Source organism: Catharus ustulatus, chromosome 7 (assembly GCF_009819885.2).
Source record: "Catharus ustulatus isolate bCatUst1 chromosome 7, bCatUst1.pri.v2, whole genome shotgun sequence".
NCBI lineage: Eukaryota > Metazoa > Chordata > Aves > Passeriformes > Turdidae > Catharus > Catharus ustulatus.
In genome coordinates this window covers 17,363,428-17,383,505 of record NC_046227.1, presented here as the reverse complement: position 1 = coordinate 17,383,505, position 20,078 = coordinate 17,363,428, and the positions used below count along the sequence as shown (strand labels likewise).

Genomic DNA, 20,078 nt, shown 5'->3' with positions numbered 1-20,078 from the left:
GCAAGTTTAAAAAACAAGACTTGCTTTAAAAGAAGAAAAAGGCATTTTTTTCCTTTGCTAATTCTAAATACATTTTTGTAAAAAAATAAATAAATTAGATGTAATATGTGCAATTTTCCAAAGGCTAAAGCCAAAAAATTACATCATGCCATTTCAGAAGATATTTTAGAACTCTCTTTTAAGATACCAATATTTTTAGGTATTAGCTATTTAGAAATGCATAATCTCTTTGAATTCTATGAGCATTATGTCAACACGAGATTTAGCTAGACCAATTAAGGAACGTGAGTTTTCATCGGGCTTTTGTTATGGGATTGTTAAACTAGCTTCAGCAAGAGTACGTTTCTAGTCTGCAAGATCCATCTCATCACACCAGGTCCCGAGGTCATCAAGCCTCCTTTCAGAGGCGACGGCGCATGAGAGATAAGGACAGAAAACGCTGCGAGGAACCGCATGATAACTCTCCCCAGAAAAACAGCGCGATACAGGAAGCAGCTTTCCACCACCGCGTTCGCTTCTAAACAGCCATTTTACTTCACTACATCCTTCCCCACAGCCAGCCTTCATTTTGTGTCGCTGCCTGGCTGCGCGGTTCCAGGCTGACAGCCTGCCGAGGCTACCGGGGGCGCGCTCAGGTGGAGGTGAGATGCCTCCCAGCCTCTCCGGGTTCCGAGCGAGCCGTTCCGGTGCCAGGGCCGGGGGAGGGAGGCTTCCCGCCTCCCCCCGTTTTTGAAAGTAAATGAAGGCGCCGCTCCCAATGGCGGGGGAGGGGGGAGCTTGGCTCCCTCCTCCTCCCGGGAGCCCGGCTCCTCCTGGAGAGGCAGGGGAGCCCGGGGACCCCTCTCCTGGCAGGTCGGCCCTGCTATCGTCCCTCCCCCCGGGCGGGCAGTGCCGTGTGTCCCGTCCCTCCCCCCGGGCGGGCGGGCTGGCTGTGCTGTCTCTCCCCCCGGCAGGCCGTGCGAGAGCGGCGGGGCGGGCACTCACCGCTCCGGCAGAGTGAGAGGCAGCGGCGGCGGCGGCGGCCTCATCCTCCTCCGGCGACGGCGGGCCGATCTTGCTGCAGGTGGCCGCCAGCAGAGCGAGCGGTGACGGCTGCGCGTCCTACCCACAATGGGCGGGTTCAGGGAGAGAAGGGGGGTGGCGGTTAGTGCGGGACAGCGACCGGGCTCCTCGCAGACGCGCACACAGGAAGCGGCGGCGGCACCGGCTCCGCACCCGCTCACAACGTGTCACTCGGGGGAGGGAGGGAAGGGGCCCAGCCGGGCCTGCGCTCACCTGGGGGGCGGCCGCCCCGGCGGAGGCCGAGGCGGCGCCGTTGCCGTGCTGGAGATACTCGCTGTGGCTGCTGCTGTCCACGTCTAAGGCAGCCATTTCCTCTTGTTTCACGGGCTTCTCGGGAGCTGCGGGCACAGCGGGGAGGGGGAGGGGAGAGTCACTGACGGGAGCGATCACCCCCCTCCCTCTCCCTCCCTCCCTTCCTCCCTCCCTCTCCCCCCCCCTAACCCCAGCGCTCCCCCCGCCCTCCCGCACGGAGCCCTCCTCCTCCTCCTCCTCCTCCTCCCCGTGCTGCTGCCCCTGCCCCTCTTCTCCCTCCTCCCCCTGCTCCTCCTGCTGCTGCTCTCAGTGCCGCTCTCGCCTCGCTCGCACACGGACGCTCGGGGGCCGGAGCGGGGACGCGCAGGGCCGGAGCAGGAGCGGGGAGCCCCCGGGGCGGCTCGGTCGGTGCGTACGTACCGGTCATGGTGTGAGTGCGAGCGGCCGGCTGGCTGGCTGGCTGGGCGGGAGGCAGGCAGGCAGGCTGGCTGGCTCGCACACAGGCCCTGCTGGCTGGGGCTAGGCGGCTGCCGCCGGGGACATGCTTATTGTGCTCACGGCGGGCTGAAGCGGCGGCGGCGGCCCGAGCCTACTCCGGGTTTTTTTTCCTATTTTGATTGACGGTGCGGGAAAGCCGAAAGGTGGGGCTTACCGCGGGAGAGGGGGCCCGGCCGACACCGCCGCCCGCCCGCCCGCCTGCCAGCCCGGAACTCCCGCCCACGCCCGCGCGCGCGCGCGCTCTCATTGGCCGCGCCGCGCCGCCGCCGCCGCGCGCACGGGCCGCCCGGGCTGCCAGTCACCCGCCGGGGGCGGGGGGGGCGCCCCATGCCGGGGCGGCTTCCTGTTTGCCAGGGCTAGTGCGGGGAACAATGAGCGGGACCCGCCGGGAGCCTGCGGCCCGCTCTGGCCCGCGACCCGCCGTCCCGGGAGGCAGCCCCGCCGCCGCGCTCCCCTGACACCGCGGGGCCCGCCCGCCCGCAGGGGTCAGCGCGCAGACACAGCTGCGCGGCGGTGGCGCTATCCCTTCGCCGCCCCCCCTCTCCCCCGCGCCCCCGCCGCTGTTATGCCCGGGGGGCGCCGGGCCAGGGCTGCGATCTTTCGAAGTCTCCCCGCCGGGGCTGTCACTCACGGCTGGCGACAGCCGCGGCTCCGGGGCGGCGGCCGAGCAGCGCCCGGCCGACTGACAGCGCCGTGGCGCTTTGTCCCTCCGGCGCTAAGATGTCGGCGCGCCGTCCCCAGGGGAGCCGGCCCGCCCGGCGGGCGCTGCCCCGAGGCCGCCGCGGGCGGCCCCTGCGGGACCGGGCACCCGGGTCAGCGCCCGCCTCAGCGGGGCCGTGCCGCCGTTGCATAAGCGCTGTGGCGGGCTCGCAGCTGGCTGACCCGGGCCGGGGAGCCTAAACCCCCGCTGTGTCTAAGGCAGAACAAAACCGCCCAGGATAAGGCCGCGAGTTAGAGCTCGACGCGACACATCCTCCCAGCGGGGCTACCTGCTCTGGGCCGGGCACCCGAGCCTTGGCACCCGTTCTGACAGCAGGCTTTATTTTCATCGTGTTAGGGAGAATTAATAAGATTCCCCTCAACGTCAGTTTGCTCGTGTGTGTCGCGTGTTACGCAACACAGAGGAAACCGGGAGCTTTGGGATTGTTAAACTAAGGCAGGAAATATGTTTAAAACGTTACATAAGTATATGATGATACAGGAATGATTATTAGTGGGACTTGTTTCTCTGTAACACCACTCAGCTTGTGAAGGGTTCCTGTAAAGGGGAGCAGTTTGGGCTTGGCCTTCCGTCACATCTGAGTGCATGTGCAGGGTCATAGGACAGTGTGGAGGCTGAGGCACCGATTCTGAACTCGAGCTTGCACCTGATGACTTTTTCATGGTTACCCTTAGTGTGGTGTTCTGAGGAGTCTGAATGAGGCCAAAAAACCTTACTTTCCTGTTAAAATCTTTAATGTAGTTAGAGCTGAGGCTTAACTAGGAGATACAGCGAGCACATGTCCACAGCTGGGCTGAGTATGTGGAGTCCCAGGCTCCTGAGATAAACTCATGGCAAAGTTAGTCACTGACTAGGAAACCCAGAGGTACAGTCAGGATTTTCAACAGCCTGAGCAGAGACTTTTAAATCTCCCAGCACTATGACCTTGCAATAACTGCCCAAGCTTAGCGTAGAAACTATTACAGAACAGGAAAAAATGCGCTCAGAAAATGTGAATTTAATATTAGGAAGTTATGATGGACAAAGATTGCAGTATTTCACTGTCAGTGGAAGATTGTTCTTACTGCGTGATGTTTAGGCTTATTTTTGACCAGTTGACTTTTGCTGGAATGTTGAGAGTACCTTTAGGTAACTTACTATAAAGTTATGAATTAATCCCCAATCTTTTTGTCACAATTCATTTTTTTAAAGATACTTAAAAAAAAGACCAACCCAACCCTTCTGTTGGATAAATGTCTGCATTTATTTACATAGTCTCTTGTAATTCTACTTATCAGTTGTTGGCAAGGTAGATAACACAGCCATAAAGAAGGAAGGGTTTTTTGCAATTTGTATTTTTTATTTTAATAAGCAAAAGTTGTAACTATAAACAGAAATCAGGGGTTCTTTTTAACAGTGTCAGAAATAATTTTTAGCCCGTGAAAGCTAATATACACAACCTTTAAAAATGCATCAGTATACAGACATAAGGACATTTCAGGAAAAAAAATTGAAAATGCAAAATTACCTGACTATTGAAATATTTTTTTAAAAAATACTTCTAAAGCTGGTATAGAACTTGGAGTTGGTTTGGCAATATCAGAAGTTGCTAGTGAAACGTACGAGCATCTGTCATCCTGGAACCCCTTTAGACTTTCAGTAACTGAGCTGTTCATTTAAAGACTGATGTATAAGAGAAGTAATTCCTGCTAAGATACTGTGACAAGGAAAATTATGCTGAAAAACTGACCCTTGCTATTTAGGACGTTTAGGCAAACTATCAAAGGCATTTTGCTTTAGGAAGATCATGTTGTGTAGGACTTAATCTAAAATATGAAAGTTGTTCTTTCTACTGCAGCTGGATTGGGTGCATGTTGAGAGCTGTATAACTTGAGGGGGATGTTGTCAATTTACTATGTAGTTTACCTGCAAGGATCTGATTGCAGGCTTGGGACATAACTGCAGTGCTTAAAGACAGAAAGATTTGAAATACCAGTAATGGGACTGAGTTTATATGTAGAAGAGTTTTTCAATGCAGTAAAACTTAGATATAATCAGGCTTAACACTAGCAGAGGACCATCTTTCTTCTCGTCAAGTATCTGAAATTAGGGAGGGACACTTATGATATATTGAATTCAGATAAAGAGCTAAACCAGAATATTAACAGATAATTTTAAAAATAGACAAAAAAATCAAGATAAATGACAAGAAAGTTGCAAAAACGATGCTCATATGAAAAAGAGGTGTAAAGAGACCAGAGCTGTTAAATAGAAACTGCTTGGTAATAGAAATCACATGTGTCTGTTCACTACTTCCAAGCAGAGATTAAGAACACATGAGAAGAAAAAAAATTTAAGAAAATGACAAAATACATTATTGTAGTTTTTTTTGCTTATCAACATACTAGCATTAAGACACTCACGAGAAAAATCCTGGATCCACGAGGGAGATGCTGTATCAGAACTGGACATCTGAGTTGCAGTCCATGCTGGTTTTCCTGCAGAGTTAGCACTGGGGCAGTATCCCCAGAGACTGAGCTCCATGTCCAACTAGAGGAGCCATTGTTTTCTCTTTCTTGAGGCTGCCCACCAGATGTACCCTATCTGTATGTGATCTGAATAAACAAACCGTAACCCATTTTTTCTTAAAGAGCCTTGCCTCTTTAACCTTGCCTCCTGCTTCTGGGCACTTCCTGGTTAACTTCAGGTCCTGGGATAAATTCTCGATCAATTTGCTGAACATGGGGTGTTGTAATTTGAGCTGTGTAGATATACAGAATGTTATACTGCTTTATAAACAATAAGAATACCTCTACCAGATACCAAAATGCTGCAGTTTCAGAACTGAGATGCAGCCTTTGGGGTAAGTAGCAAAATAATATGGGAGAGGAAACAATGTCTGCCAGCTTCTGATGAAACTTGAGAGAAGGGTTTGACAGATGAAACAAGATGCAACTTGGAAAGAACGCTAAAACTTAATACCTACCCTGTATTTCAGTTGTAAGTTCAATGCTGTATTTGTCCACTGTAACTTGTATCTCATATCTCATTGGTTTAAGTCTTGGAGCTCAGTCTCAGTGTCAGCTCAGTACAAATTCAGGAGGAAGTGCACTGTCTTAACTTTGATCCAGCACAGTGTCTGCTATACTTGGAAATAGCTTTTGTCTCTATAGTACTCTGAAACTTCTGTTATTTCTGTCTTTAGTGGTCCCTGCTATGGGTAGCCCTGCATTTCTGTAAAGGAATATATTGCTGAAGGCTTGTTGGTATGTGTCCAGTTCAATTTTCACAGCTGTAGTACTCCATTCCTCTGTAGAGTGGTGGTTTTGCCATGCTGGAGCCTAGAATGCAGCTGGACAAGACAGACAGGAATGCATTCTGCCATGACAGAATGTAACACCAGGAAAACTCAGGCTCAGGTCACTTTAGTTTGAAAGGCTGGGTCTGAAATGCCTGTGAAGAATCAATAGGGATTCTATTGAACATCTTACTTAAAATGTGTCCTTTACTGGAGGGACAACAAGCAGAATTATCTGTAAATTTCATACCTCAGAAAATAACCATAACACCAAAAAATTAATCATTAGGGAGAGGTATCTTTTTGAATTTGAGATACCTTCTTCTGTTTTAGTTACCTCTTTAGAATTTCAGTAGAATCTGGAAAGCCATGTCTTTTTTAAGTGCACATGGTACTACAAAACCCAAGATAATGACAAGGTTTTGAATCAGACCCCTTAAACTTCATAGAATTCCACTTCATTCTGAATTTTAGCCTGCTTTTGCAATTTGTTTAAGTTTTAGCAGACAAGAGCAAGAGTTTAACTACCAGTCCTGGTTGCTGCACTCTTAAGTTCTACATCCCATATGGGTCTATTTGCTTAAGAATATTGGGTCATCACAGGGCCACAGGCAGGACTGACAGGAAGTTGACCTGTGAGGTTTTGTGAGTCAGCACATAGTAGTTGAGATAGTTGCGTGACTCGAGTTCATCAAATAGAGAAATGAGCCCTTGCCTGGTATAAAAGCAGCAGTGGTTAGAAAATAGTCTTGGCTGGCATTGTGTCATCATCCTTCAGCCTCCCTGTTCTTCTGGCTATAAGAACACAAATTTTGCTGGGGGGAAGCAGGCTTTAGCAGTAGGTGTGGTCTACCCAGAAGCTGAGCTAATGTAACAGCTCATGGACATTGCCATAAGAAAATAAATCCTTCAAAAATAGGCTTTGGTATTGCAGGCTAAATTGAGTCAAACTAGACACGGGGAGCAACAGAGCTCCATCTGTGGGAGTAGATGAGAGCTAGGACTCCCTTCTGCAGCTGCAAGTAGGTTAATTCAAAGTGTCAGACTTGCTGGACAACACAGGAACTTGCTTTTGGCTATGTTTTGTGCAAAGTGTCTTGTCAGTAGCCCAGGATTTCAAACCTTTAGAGGAGCATAAGTGGTACCTGAGAGCATGTGAAATATCAAGGCATTTGTGTGGTCTGCTGCGTAAGTGTATCCAAGATGGTATCCAAGTGTAACCGTAGGAAAGACAAATCATATTTAGTGAAACTGGATTTTAGGAGAGCATGTTTTAAATGGAGAAGCAATTCTAAAAATACTGGTCTCTGCTTGAAACAACTTCATTAAAGAAAGGTCAAAGAAAAGGCTGTGGTACCTGGATCCAGCTGTTAGCAGGGGACACGTTTGATTCCACTGGTCTGCTCGTATGCAGTAGAAGCTGATGGGATAAAGGCAGGCCTAACAAATTCATGAGCAGCCACAGCAGGAATATGCCAGCTCCAGGCACTTCACTGGAAGTCTGAAACATGCTGCTTGCTAAGAGGAAGAACCTGTGAATAAGTAACCCAACAACCCAGTGAACAAATCTAAAGGCTGTGACTCTTCACCAACACAGATGACTGATCTTCAAGGAATGGGGCCAACAGAAAGTCTGTCCAAGCTCTGCATGCACCAATATGTGAGGACAGACCTCTGGAACGTTGCTTTCAACCTAGTTATTGTATTTTATGAATTTTTTTGAGCAATTGGGACAAAATAAGTTATGTTCCTTTTTAATCAGAAATTCTTGTTTGCTACAGCTGTAACTCTCCCCAGGTGATACATTTTTGTATATTTTGCAAATCTTTTAAATCACTGGAGAAATCTAGTATTTGACCAGTAAACATTTTTTTCTTAATAATGTGAGAGAAAACTTTCTTGTGTTAAAAGTATGTCACTACAATAGGGAACAAAGTTCGGTATAATTGCCCAAGGGTTTTTTTTCCCCATTAATTTCATTATGTTGGTTTTAGTTGCATAAAGAAATAAATAAAGAGTATATTAGTTAAATCTTCCTTGTAAAATATGTGTGGTTTTTATTCAACTGGCAGCACAGTCCATCTAAGTAAGAATATTTTCCATTTAAAAATTTCTTCTGAAGATGAAACAAAGTCATCTAATCTCCTTCCCATTTGGGAAGAAGTAGCAGGAAAAAGCAAATCAGTACATAACTGAAAACTTGCCATTTATCAAGTTAATAATTCTTTCATTTCATCTCTTAAATGAGAAATAGATGTCTTTTTTCAAGCTTCCTAACAGTTACTGTATTTGGGCCCCATCATTATCTTGTTTGTTTATGCTTAATTCCTGCCCTTCAAGGTCATCACAACAGATAAAACCTAATCATAGAAATAATTGGGGAAAAAATTTTAGATCCATGAGGTAGGCTTAGAAAAATTACTCAGAAGAGGCCGCATAACTAACTTGCAGAATCTGTAATGCAACCTCTAAAGATCTTCCTCCATAACCCATCACAAAATTGGAATGGAAGTAATTAAATAGATACATAGATAAAGTATAAAGTCATCTGAATGGAAAAAATGTTGTGTTTTTCTTTCTTACAACTTGGCATTTTGTTTTTTATAGTACTGATGGGAAAGTAGGTCATTGAAATGAAAGAGACTGGCAAATTATATGTGTGCACACACATTTTCTGAAAGATGGAAAACACAACAGGAGGAGTTACAAATTCTGAAAGGAAGTACTTCTGGAGGGATGAAGTGACTTCGTTTTATGAATCTCTGTCTGAATTCCCATTCCCAAAACAAAAGCAAGCAAGACTCCGTGGCTCCCTCTAGGAGAAGGAAGTCCGGGGTTGTAGTCCAAGCGACACCCCGTGCTTTCTGCAGCAAGTCTCAGTTCCAGCAGCCAGAAGGCCACAGTGTGGTCTGAACAGTGAAAGATGAAATCAATGTCCCTGTAAGGTCATTTGGAAACCTGTAGGTAAGTTGTGAATTCTTTCATATTTTCAGGGAGTTTTTTGTTTCTTAGGGAAAAAAAAATCCCTGACAGAATCCTTTAAAAAGAGTTGTGGGTAGCAACCTACATAAGAGAGTTTGGCAGGACACTGTGACGTGAGAACCTTCCCTGAGAGGTGTCTCATGCAAAGAACAACCTGATCTCATCGAGGTTCTCAGTTTATATGCGCAATAGCATATGAAACTTCTGTGATCTTTCCTAGAATCATTATTTTATTAGAATAGACAAAAGCATTAAAAGGAACAGAGCAGATTAGGTTTGTGTCTACTTACTAGCTTTGAAAAAGGAAGTGGAAAGTTCTAGGGTTTGTTTCACATTTTTCTGTTTCTACATTTCTGCAAAGTCCAAATCTATAATTTGTACCTCTTGGTAACAGATGCATTTTTCTTATCTCTTACCTTCCTGCTTTACCACAGGTAATACTCAAACTGCATCACAAATACCAAGGAAGAGAAAGCTGAGTGAGATGAAATCCCAGTTCTGGTCATAGAAGAAAACTGTTTGGGAGTAGGGGGGAAAGTTACTAATTAAAATTTATTTAAGAAACGCCTCAGTAAAAAGAGTCATCAATCTGTTTCAGCTTAAGTCTGAAAGAGGCATATTTGAGGCTGAAAATTTAAATTAACATACTCATGGTGCTCACATAAAACACCAGTGGATGTTTTTAAACTGCTAATTAACCTCTGTCTCTTATAAACATCCTTAAAAAAGTTCACATCTTTTTCATCTTTATTTCAGCTCACTAGCAGTCACATACTTTACTTTTCAAACAATGCTGCAGATCATTCCTGGTCCTTTTGACCCGTTCCAATTTCCGAATTACTGCACAACTTCCCAGTCTAATGACACTTGCAAACATCTGCACGTGCTGCAGTTGCCCTTCCTATTCCTAAAAATTAATTAACAAAAGTTAATTATTTTTTAATGTATTGTTTCTCTCTCGTGTCAATTTAGTATCTGAGTTATTGAAGTGGATCATTGCTATTAGTTTGTTTTCACAAAGTTGGAAAATTCAAACTCCACTATCATCTTAATTACTTACAAATGAAGGATAAAATTCCTTCTTTCCTGTGGCAGAGGTCCAAAAGACATAATGGAGACAGGATGTTGTGGCAAGCCTCCATTCCTCCAGTCTCAGCAGGACCACTCTGGCACTGGAGGCAAAGCGTGCGTGCCGTGCACAAGCACGACTATGCAGTTCCAGGACACAGAGCCCACTGCTTCTTTTACTTTTTAATAGTAGTGCCAGATTTTCAGCAACATGTATTGTGTTTAAGCAAAGTGGTAATTGAATAATCTGTCTACTGCATAGAAAAAAAAAAAAATTAGCTCATTCTCATTTTCCTCTCCCAAAGAAGGAATTGCAATACTTTTTTTCCTAGCCTGGATTCCTACAGAAATTAAAATGGGTTTGAGATCATTATCTCTTCGTATGTGTAATAAATCTGTGTACACAGACGTGCATGTACACGCATGTTGTGCAAGAGAGAAGGAACAAGAACAAACAGTAGCCAATTTTAACCACATCTAACAGAGCAAGAAAAGGCTGAAAAATTCCTTTGCATTTCATAAGAACAAGCTGCTAAGTAAAAGGAGACCCACTAAAGTTTGAGTTAAACCCTTACTGAACACCAGGAAAGCTGTGGAGATGAAAGATGTTACGAATACCCACCCACAGGAAAAGCTGCAGTCAGAGCTTCCAGCTGTATAGACCTAGGAGAATCCAAACAAGATTTGCCCAAGGGAAACCAACCCCCATCAGATCTGCAGCTCATAGGACTACTGGTCTGTGCTGGATTTCTAAGCCATTGCTATCTGGCTTTGATGATGACATATTCAATTTTTTGCCCTTTGACTTTCCATGCAGATTTCTCAAACCTGATGAGCTGAAACCCAGCATGAAAGGAAGGGCCAGACTTAAAGACCCCATGGGATACCCTCAAGAATCGACATGTGCAGCACACTAGACAAAGAGCAAACAGCATCTTCCAGTTCACAGCAGACTGGAGATAAACTTCATGCCCTGGCAGCCTGGAGTTTGTTCTTAAGGTAGCAGGAACCAGTGCTGTTGAAAAGCCTCTCATCTGTCTTACTTTCTGATCTGTCACAGCACTGATGTCCATGAGTCTAACCATTCTTAAAAGTTTGGTGAGAGGCACACATCTGGAGTCTCTAAATGTCCACGTTTTTTCTGCAGTACAGGTGTGGTATCCATGCAGAAGACACAGCTGAAGGAAGTTTAGTCAGGGTTCTTGGCACAGCTCACCCTTTTCAGTGCAATGCAGGGCCCCAGCTCTGCTGGTCTGCCAGAGACACTCCTGCCAGTGTCACAGCTCTCTGGCACCTCACTAGATGCTGAAGGAAACCGATGGTGAGAGGAGTTCAGGCCCAGTGCTGCACCACGTATCAATGGACACACAATCTTCCAGAAACCACTTACCTGCTCTAGTGCTTGTCTCAGGTTTGTTTACTTCACCCCAGGGTTGTGTGTTCATCACCTGTCAGTAAAACATCCAGGGACAAACTCTGGCACTCCAACATTCACAATCCCTTCTGGATGACTGCCTGACTTTTTATGTTCTAGTCACACTAACTTAGCTTTCATCTATCCCTCTCTTCTGCGCTGTATACCTCAGACCCTGCTTTGCTAAGCAGGCTTTCATCTCTAAAAATACAATCCAGGAACTTTGGATTCTTCATATTGTGTAACATGGAAACTTGTCTCTCAAGCTCAGTAATCTTGCTTCTAGGTGCTGAAGCAATCAATGAACCTAAGCTGCCTTAGATGCCTGTGGCCATATCTAGCTGTGCTCTGATTCATTGTCCTTCATACCCCACACAAAGGAAAAATAATGAAAAGATTCAACAGCCAAATCCTGCTATTCCCCTCTTCTTCCCAAAAAATATTAACTCCAGTAAAACAGAGGTGCCCATTCTTGTCACTGGGTGACAAAGGGATGTGTGTAGCATAGTTATTCTTGCTGCTACATGTTTGTGATCTTATCCTGAGATTGTTTATTAAGTTGGTTTTTTTTTAAATCTTTTGTTGCTAAGAGAGTAATAATGACCTAGCAAGGCAATAAGAATCTCCAAGGGCTTAAAGCAATAAAGTCTTCTAAACTCTTAACTACTCTAAACTCTTACAGTCATCTAAACTAGCTACATTTTGCAATTTTGTGGGAATATAAATACCCATTTATATTCAGTATGTTATGCCTGCCAGTCCCTGTTTTTCCTAATCTAAAACAAACTAGGTGAGTAGCCTTCTTTTTGTGCTTTGTCATTCATTACTTAAGGGTATAGAGAGGAAGTTAAAACAGCATGTTAGTTAAATAAGTAAATATTTAACAAGTTGACTCCAGCTTTAACAGTCTAAGGGAACAATATTATAAAACTTAGAAAGTTGGCAGTACTCATTGATTTTTTTATGTGACACACAGGTTAGTGATTGGAGCCATTTTATTTCCTGGATGAATTACACCATTTCTAGGACAATTCAGCATAAACATCTATAATAAAACAAGCCAATTACATCTGCAAGTTATTTCTGTATGTCCAGAGAGTGAGATGCCTTTTTCTTATTTACTGTTCCCTAAGGAGTCAAGGCTCCAGAGCAGTAGGACCCTGCAAAAACTCAAAGCTAAACACACACTCAATTTCTGAGATTCTGGGACCCAGACCCTCACAGTTCTGACATAGTTCACGTTTGGAAGTCAGCAAGCTCATTCCTTATTCCCATAATTTTCAGGCAATGGAGGAAGCAGACTGGGAAGTAGTTTCTAAAGGCCACAGAAAACAAAACAAAACTGAAAACCCACAACGATTTTAGGGGTTTACAAATTATCTGTGAAACTTCGTAATTTGCCCACAGGCTTTCCATGGGGAGAAGACACTTATTGGTAAAAGTCAGAATAAAGGACCTCAAATATTTGACTTCTGTAAACTGTGAGTTAGATACCACTTTTGTCAAACAGAAATCAATAGGAACCAAAGTACGTTAAGGGTTTCCCATGGGGGCAGAGAGGCAGCCACTCTCATAAAAAATCAGTGGCAACCAACATGACAGTGAGCAGATGGTCCTTTCTCCCATTTCCTCATTGGTTTGTCCACATGTGCTATGTGGTCATCAGTATGAGGGTAATAAGCAGAGGCTTCACTGAGGACAGAACTGGCTTCATCCTAAGTGAAAAAGCCTCACCCTGTCCAGTGTTTAACTCCCCATTCCAGCCTGTACCCGACCATTTAGGATGTATTAACTAAGTCTGAGAACTCCCAGCTAGTGACTATGCAAAGTATTTTCATCGCTGCAGCTAATCTACAAAGACCAATATTGTTGTGTTTATACTGTGAGAAACAAAATATCATTATCTCTCAATAAAAAAACATTTGCTCTTCATTGGATGCCAACACTGTTCAACTCCAAAACTGTTTGAAATCCTGGCTTGTTTCTTATCTAATTCAGCAGTGCCCATAATAGAAGGAAATCAGAGAACTCCCTCTGATACCACTCTACCTCCCCACCTGAGGACTCAAACCATTGAGGATGTTGTCCTCATACAATCTTTTTTGATCGTGGAAGAGACTATCCCCATTTCAGAGACATGAGTGAGATGTGCAAGAGCATCAAGAGCCTTGCCAGAGGTTACATGTGAAGTCTCATGGCTGACCCAAGACATAAATTTTCATTTTTAGTCCATCCTCCATTTCACCATCTTTCTATCTCAAAGAAGAATGGACCGAGATTCTTCCTTGTCCTCTCTTCTGGCTAAGAATTTAATTTAACTAGTGCTCCATTCTGAAAACATTTTTCCTTCCTCTTATAGATTTTCCACATACCTTCACAATAAGCAAAGTGCTGCTGCACAGCATCAGTTGGTATTCTGGAAGCAGCAGAGCAGCTACAGACACAGCTCCCAAGCTCAGCCAGCCCAGCTTCTGCCTCTACCATGCACCTGTAGTTATGCAAAAGGAGAACAACTTGAGGCATTAATGGTGAGAGAGGCTCTGAATTTATCAGCATCTCAGTGTACTCTTGAATGCCTCAAGGCCTGAGCCTGAAATCCTGCAAAGCTCCCACAGCTCCTGCTGCTGCCTGGCCCATGCTCTCTGCTTTGGACCATTTTGCACAGGCTTGTGTGTAACAAGTGTCTCTTTACAGCCCCGTGGCATTAGAGTCAACTTGAGATTTTCAGCGTGGATGTTAATAGAAGCCATTCCTAACATTTTGTCAATTAATTCTACTACCAGTATACTGGCTGAAGACAAATTAGATCTGGACTTGCACCTTTTTATTTAAGGTTGTGCTGTACTTAATAAAACCCCAAAACTAATTTTTCCAAGCCCACCACTTGTGCAATATTAGTGGCTGCTTCCTTGTGGGACAGTGCTCCTCCCTTTGTTGTGGAGTGTTTAACCATGGTATGAATTGAGCTATAAGAAAATGACAGCCATTTACTGGAATTAGCACTTTTAGAAATAGTTTGGGATGGTTGTAATAAGAAGGTGCAATTTATATACTGGAAAAGTCCATGCTTTGGGTTGTGTGCATCTGATGCAAAATGGCACTGAAGCACGGCAGCACTGGGTGGTCAGGCTGCTTGGTTGAATGAAAGGAAAGACATGGAGGGGAAGAGGGAAAGCAAACTGTCCCCACTCCTCAGGTCAGAGCACAAAAATTCTTCCTGCTCTGTTGCTCCACCTGAGCACCTGAACTTGATCACACTTGAACTTCTGGGACATGAGTACAAATACATCCCTTAGGTGCTGGCCAGAGCATTGTTTCTCTTGCAACATTTTGCACATTTGGTATCCTTTTATTATAAGGCTGATAAAAACAATCCAAACACTGAAGAAACCAGAAGACCTAGTGCTCTTCCACACTGACTTTGCATTCCTAAAAGGTAAATCTAGTTAAGGCAAGTCTTAGCCCTCTGCAGGAACTGAAAGAAAACCCCACATACTCCTAGTTTATATCTTTGATCCACCAGTTTTACACATGGAACACAGCATGTCTCCCACCGAATTTTGCTGAGGGCTATTTTCCCCTCGTGCTGCCAGTAAGACATTGGGAGGTAGAGTGTGCATCTGTTCCAGCTGCAGGACAACAGCTGGGGGCCAAGAAAATCAGAGGCAGAAGGGGCATTAAAACTACTTTCTGACTCATCACTAAAAAGCAATAGGAAAAAAAAAGATCTTTAAAATCCTCTCAAGATGTTTTAATATTAAACATTAAAAATTATACATCTGTATCACATCTGTATAAAAGTCTCTCCTAAATTAAGAGGAACTTCACAAGCAGCTATTAGAATACTACAGTTTATAGGAACACTATTAAAACCCAAAAAATATTTACAATCTTCCCTTATAACCCAGGGGTATGGTTAAATGCAAAAGATAATTCTGGTAACAAGTAGATACACAGACAAAAATGGTTTTGCAACACTTTCCAGGCTGTGAATAGTAGAAATGCATTGATATCTTGCTTATTCACAGACATCATTTGAGCAGCAAACATCAGGTTTAAATACTAGGTCTCATCATAGGAGAGACACTGCACAGCTCTTGTTGGCCATATGGCAGTGGGGATCTCCCACCCCTCTCTCAAGGAACTTAAAAGAAGCAAAGGAAACAATGTACCACACGTCATTAATGAACTGTTTCTAGCTGCTCTGAGTGGGAAATTTCTGAGCATGATCCAGTACTAATCTTCTCATTACAGTGGTGCAAAGAGAAGTAGCTGCTCCAAGCTGGACAGGATTTAATGCTGAACACAGTGCTGACAGATGGGCAGAAGGTATAATCAATCTATTTCATTGTTAGAATCAGCCAAAGTGTGGGGTTCTGGGGGTAGCTTTTCCTTTGCAATGCAAGTCAAGGATCCAAGTATCCCCTAAGTGAACTGTGCCTTTTGGTGCTGATTTCTTAGCTGCTTTACTGGATTAACCACAAGGCATTGCAAAAGAAATGGTCCCATTCTGCTGGAGTCCAGTCAAACGGGTAGCAGCAGGGCTACCAGAGTCATAGCCAGGTGGTGTGGCAGGGACAGGCACCTCAGCGGGGCTGTGCCACAGCCAGTGTCTCAGTGACCACCAGGGATCATCCTGCCATGTCTTGTGGTTTCTTATATTCCACCCCAAAGTTCTTGCTTCACTTTCCTGACCTAGTGTCTTCTTTGTGTTCCCTTCATCCCTAGCTATTCTCAGTATTCATAGAAGTTTTAATTATATTCCTTCACCTTTGTTTGTTTTCTTATTTTTCTCAGTATTTCTACCCAAAGTTACATGCTTATTCCTGTCTTTCAACTTGCAGACTTGGAACAAACAGCCACTCTGTGAACTCTGTACTTATCCCTGCACAACCAAGGAAAAGAGAGGCATGGAGTAGAAATGAGAAATAGGGAATGAGGTTGAATTCACTGCAGCTGCTGTGCTCCCTCTGAGCAAGGATAGTCCTCTCACATGAGTCTAGAGCCACCTACCTGCTTCATACCAGCAGTGACTTCAGCAACCAAGGGGTCTCAAGGCTCTGCCTCCTCCTGCCTGACATTCAGATAGTGGAAGGCAGGTGGGAAAAAACTCACCCTCTAAAATAACATCTTCAGCAGACCTTTCCTGAACCCTCTTAGTGCCGAGCGACTGCAGTGTTTGCAACAGTTCAGTGCTCAAAATACATGGCTCCCTGGCATAGCTCACTATTGTTCCCAGCTCTTTTCCTGAATTCCAGTGAATCCTGGTGACCCCAGCACCGCACCCAGCCCAAATGCAGTTCCAGCTGGTGCTCTCCTGCTGTGACACTGGGTCCTGTCAAGAGAGCTGCTGTGTAAGGTCCCAGTTCCTCCACCATGCTGCTGGGGAGGAAGTGGATTACTGCCTTTGGCTGGTGGCCTCCAAGTGCCCCTCAAAAATCCCAGGGAGATGAATTGGCCTCTTGCATACACTTTCCTTGATGTGATTGGAGGGTCACAAACTTCATAGAAAAACAGATCAGTTCCTCCAGTCTACCCTTCAGTCAAAGTAGACATAAAAATTCTTTAAAGTAACAGCAAGCTGTTTTTTAAGTGGCTGATACTGAGTGGTATCACATGTTCAGAAAGTCACAGCAAGGTTTTTTGTCTTGAAAAAGCTTAATTTCCTGAAGCACATATCAAAATCCTACCCTATGAATCCCTTCAGTGCAACAGAACTCTCCTAGTTAAAATTCTACACAAGCATATTTCTTTCCTCCCTGCTCCCTGAGGTACCATTCTCTCTATGTACTCTACAATAACAACTGTGCCTTTACTAAAATTGAACACAATAACCAGGTCTTTGTAGAGGATAATTAACAGCCAGCAGTGAATCTTTGTGCTGATTCAATGGGATATGAGTGAGTGATGAAAATTCTTCTTTGCTGGAGAGGTAATGGGATGTTGTTACTTTTACGTATGCTTTGCCTGCTGCATGATAGCATATTTATGGTGTTCATCATTTAAAGTCAGAAATACGTACACAGATATTTTGTGATTGTGTTCAGGCAGTTATGCCTCAACATGTTTGCCTCTCTTTCTGTCATTAACAAAATCCCCACTCCATCTGCATCTAATCCAAATTCCTCGTGTCCATTCTGAGCAGGATGAGTAGACCTGAGCCTCTCCAGCTGTTCCTAGAGATACGAAGGTTCATTTCTGGAATTGAATTTCTACAGTCTTACATAAACTATCTAGGTTAGTGCCCTCACATGGAACACTTCACAGAGTATTTGGAGGTAAATAGAGTGACATACACAGTTCTGAAATACATGGAGCCCCCAAATTTTTGTGTGCTTTTCATTCCATGATGGAAAATTCTCATGCTGTTCTTCCCTATTGGATAACTAAGTATGTGGGAAAAGTAGCAACTCTCATTTGAAATACTCCATGAATATCCATTGAGTGTACTCATGCATTATATATTTAACACAGGAATACCTCTCAACTCTAAGGCTAGAAAACAACTATAGAATAATTGAAATGAGAACACAGTCTTTCTAAAGTAGAAATACTAGTAACCATTGTTAAAAGGCAAGAGGAAGAAAATATGTCCAGATATGTTAACAAAAAAATTAGTAAATAAAATTTTATAATAATGAGTAAAAAAAAAAAACAGCTCTCACCTGGCTGCACATTTCAAATGAATTCCTGCATCACCAGGACATATCAAGATACAATTGCAGTGGCCAGACAGGGGCAAGTGGAGTTTTGTCACTGCTGTTACTTGGGTTTGCATTGCTAAGCACACAAAATACTCAGGATTGCTGCCAGAAGAGGAGCCTTTTCATCTGACCTTAGGCCTGTGAAATGGTTGGAAAAGCAATAGCAATGATCTCTTGCACCTCAACAAGTGTGCCAAGCAACCAAGCAGGTGTAGGAGTCCTGGCCAGCAAAGAGCCCCAGCAGGGAATTTCCCATTGCAGGTCAGGGTTTGCCCAAACTGGAGAGATGGTCACACTTCACACCAGGACTCCTTGCAGCAGGCCTCACACCATTGCTGTAATTGCTGCCAAATAGGTGGGACTTTCTTCTCCCCTGCAACCGCAAAATCCGCTTCCAGTCAAGTGAGGTATTCACACCAACGGTGTGTTTCCTAAGTGGAGATTTAAAAAGAGGATGGGGAGTAAATAACAACATTGCAGCCATCACCTGCAGACAGCAGCCCTCTGATGTGACCTCCAAAGGTGCCCTCAGAGCCTCTGACCTCCTCCGTCCTTGTATCGTATTTTAAAAGTCTTGAACTCTATTTTTCTTTGAAAACTATCGGGGATGAGAGGTTTTACTGGATAGTTTATTTGTTTGTTTTCCTTTTGAAATGTAGGTCCTGTCTCTCCCAGAAGGGATTCTGGCTAACTGGGCAACTAATGAAACAATAATATTGTCTGAGATGAGGGAACCAAAATCTGGAGGGGAATTTTTTTTTCCTGTTTTTAATCTGACTACCTAGCATTCCTTCTTCCTGGCTGATGTCTACTGGAGTTTGGTCATCAACTGACAATTTGGAGGGAAAAAAATCTTTTTGTAAAACATTCAAAAGCTCCATTCCTTCCAGCAAAGCCTCCACACGAACACACAGCTGCCATCCCACAGAACCGTGTTTCAGGCAAAACCAGCCTTTAGTACTGTGCACATTTTAGGGGTTAAACAGAGCAAAAAAAGAGGGCTTGTCTTTTAAGTATCTGTCCACTGCCTTTGTAACCATCATACAAAAGAAAACAATAAAAAGAAAATAAGAATTGCTCTGTAAATCACCTGTGGACAGGAGACATGATGAGTAGGAGAGATATTTAATTCATTTAGAGGGATTTCTTCCACGCATCGTAAAATATGTGCTCTGTAGTCCTTAGCAAATGTATCCTACACCGTGATATAAATGAATGTGAACAGTTTGAACTGCTGGCCAGAAGGGCAAACTCGACAAATGCTGCACTTGAAGTTATTCATTGCACAAACAGTTTAAAACGAATCTGATTCTGCACAGGTGCAAAAAAGTCACTCTTTGTAGAGGAGGGTTTTTTGACATTAAATTAGCTTCAACAGATGATGATGGAGATGCACATGGTGAATTTGTAACTATGGGGAAGCAGAGCATTGCTTGTGACCCAGATAAAATCCGAAGAGCTTTGCCGATGTCCACGCAGGAGGAGCCGTGCCCGCCCGCCCCGGCCCCGCTGCTCCTGCCTGGGCTGACAGCGCTCCAGCACCTTTCCAGCTCCAGCAGCCTCGTCACAGCGACAAACACAAACACGGATTACTACACTGAACACGTCAGGCTAAGTCAATAGTTTAATAACCACTATTAAGGCTTTTCCAAATCCATTTAACAACTGTAAATTATTCCAAAATAAAATAGCCTCAGCCAATCAGCTGTATAGTCACTGACCCACAACTATGTGCTTATTTCTCAATTAAGCAAATGTCCACATGCTGGTTAGCTTCAGCTGCTTTTGCGGTTTTGTGTGTTGCAAGTTGCAGTATATAAATCCCTGTCCCCTGCCTGAGAGCCTCAGCTGTTTCCGACACCAGGTCCTGCAGCTCCGCTCTCGCCGGGCTCTCCGTCCAGCCGCGTCCTCTCGCACCCCACCCAAAGCTGCGCTGCCCGGCTGGCACCGCCCCGAGGGCCCCGCGCTTACCTGTGCCAGGAGAAGTTCGCCCTCTGGCTGGAGCCATCCCTGAGCTCCTGGGGCCGAGCCGGGGCAGCCACCCTCACCTCTGGAACAGCATCTCGGCGCCAGGCAGGCTCCGGGGCTCGCTGGGTCCCG

The 20,078-nt window shown here is 44.8% G+C and overlaps 1 protein-coding gene and 2 long non-coding RNA genes across 5 annotated transcripts in view; 1 reads left to right on the top strand and 2 right to left on the bottom strand.

Moving 5' to 3' along the window:
* The window catches only part of SP3 (Sp3 transcription factor), a 34,177-nt gene extending 32,158 nt beyond the window's left edge, over positions 1–2,019 (bottom strand). For both annotated transcript variants that reach the window (XM_033064026.1, XM_033064027.1), the window contains exons 1-3: positions 1,735–2,019; positions 1,276–1,400; positions 985–1,101 (exon numbers count right to left, since the gene is read on the bottom strand). In XM_033064026.1, coding sequence (XP_032919917.1) covers positions 985–1,101; positions 1,276–1,400; positions 1,735–1,741 — 249 coding nt within the window. In that variant the 5' untranslated portion in view covers positions 1,742–2,019. The remainder of the gene's footprint in view (positions 1–984; positions 1,102–1,275; positions 1,401–1,734) is intronic.
* LOC116998432 overlaps positions 984–20,078 on the top strand; it is a 28,573-nt gene continuing 9,478 nt past the window's right edge. The window contains exon 1 of one of the 2 annotated variants that reach the window (XR_004418396.1): positions 984–1,063. This is a non-coding gene — a long non-coding RNA (uncharacterized LOC116998432). Of the gene's footprint in view, positions 1,064–1,579; positions 1,723–20,078 lie in introns of those variants that run through there. The other variant, XR_004418395.1, reaches the window with a different exon arrangement.
* On the bottom strand, positions 10,874–20,065 carry LOC116998433. Its single transcript, XR_004418397.1, has 3 exons — positions 19,950–20,065; positions 13,647–13,762; positions 10,874–11,308 (listed from the first exon to the last, which is right to left on the bottom strand). It is a non-coding gene; the product is annotated as an uncharacterized LOC116998433 (long non-coding RNA).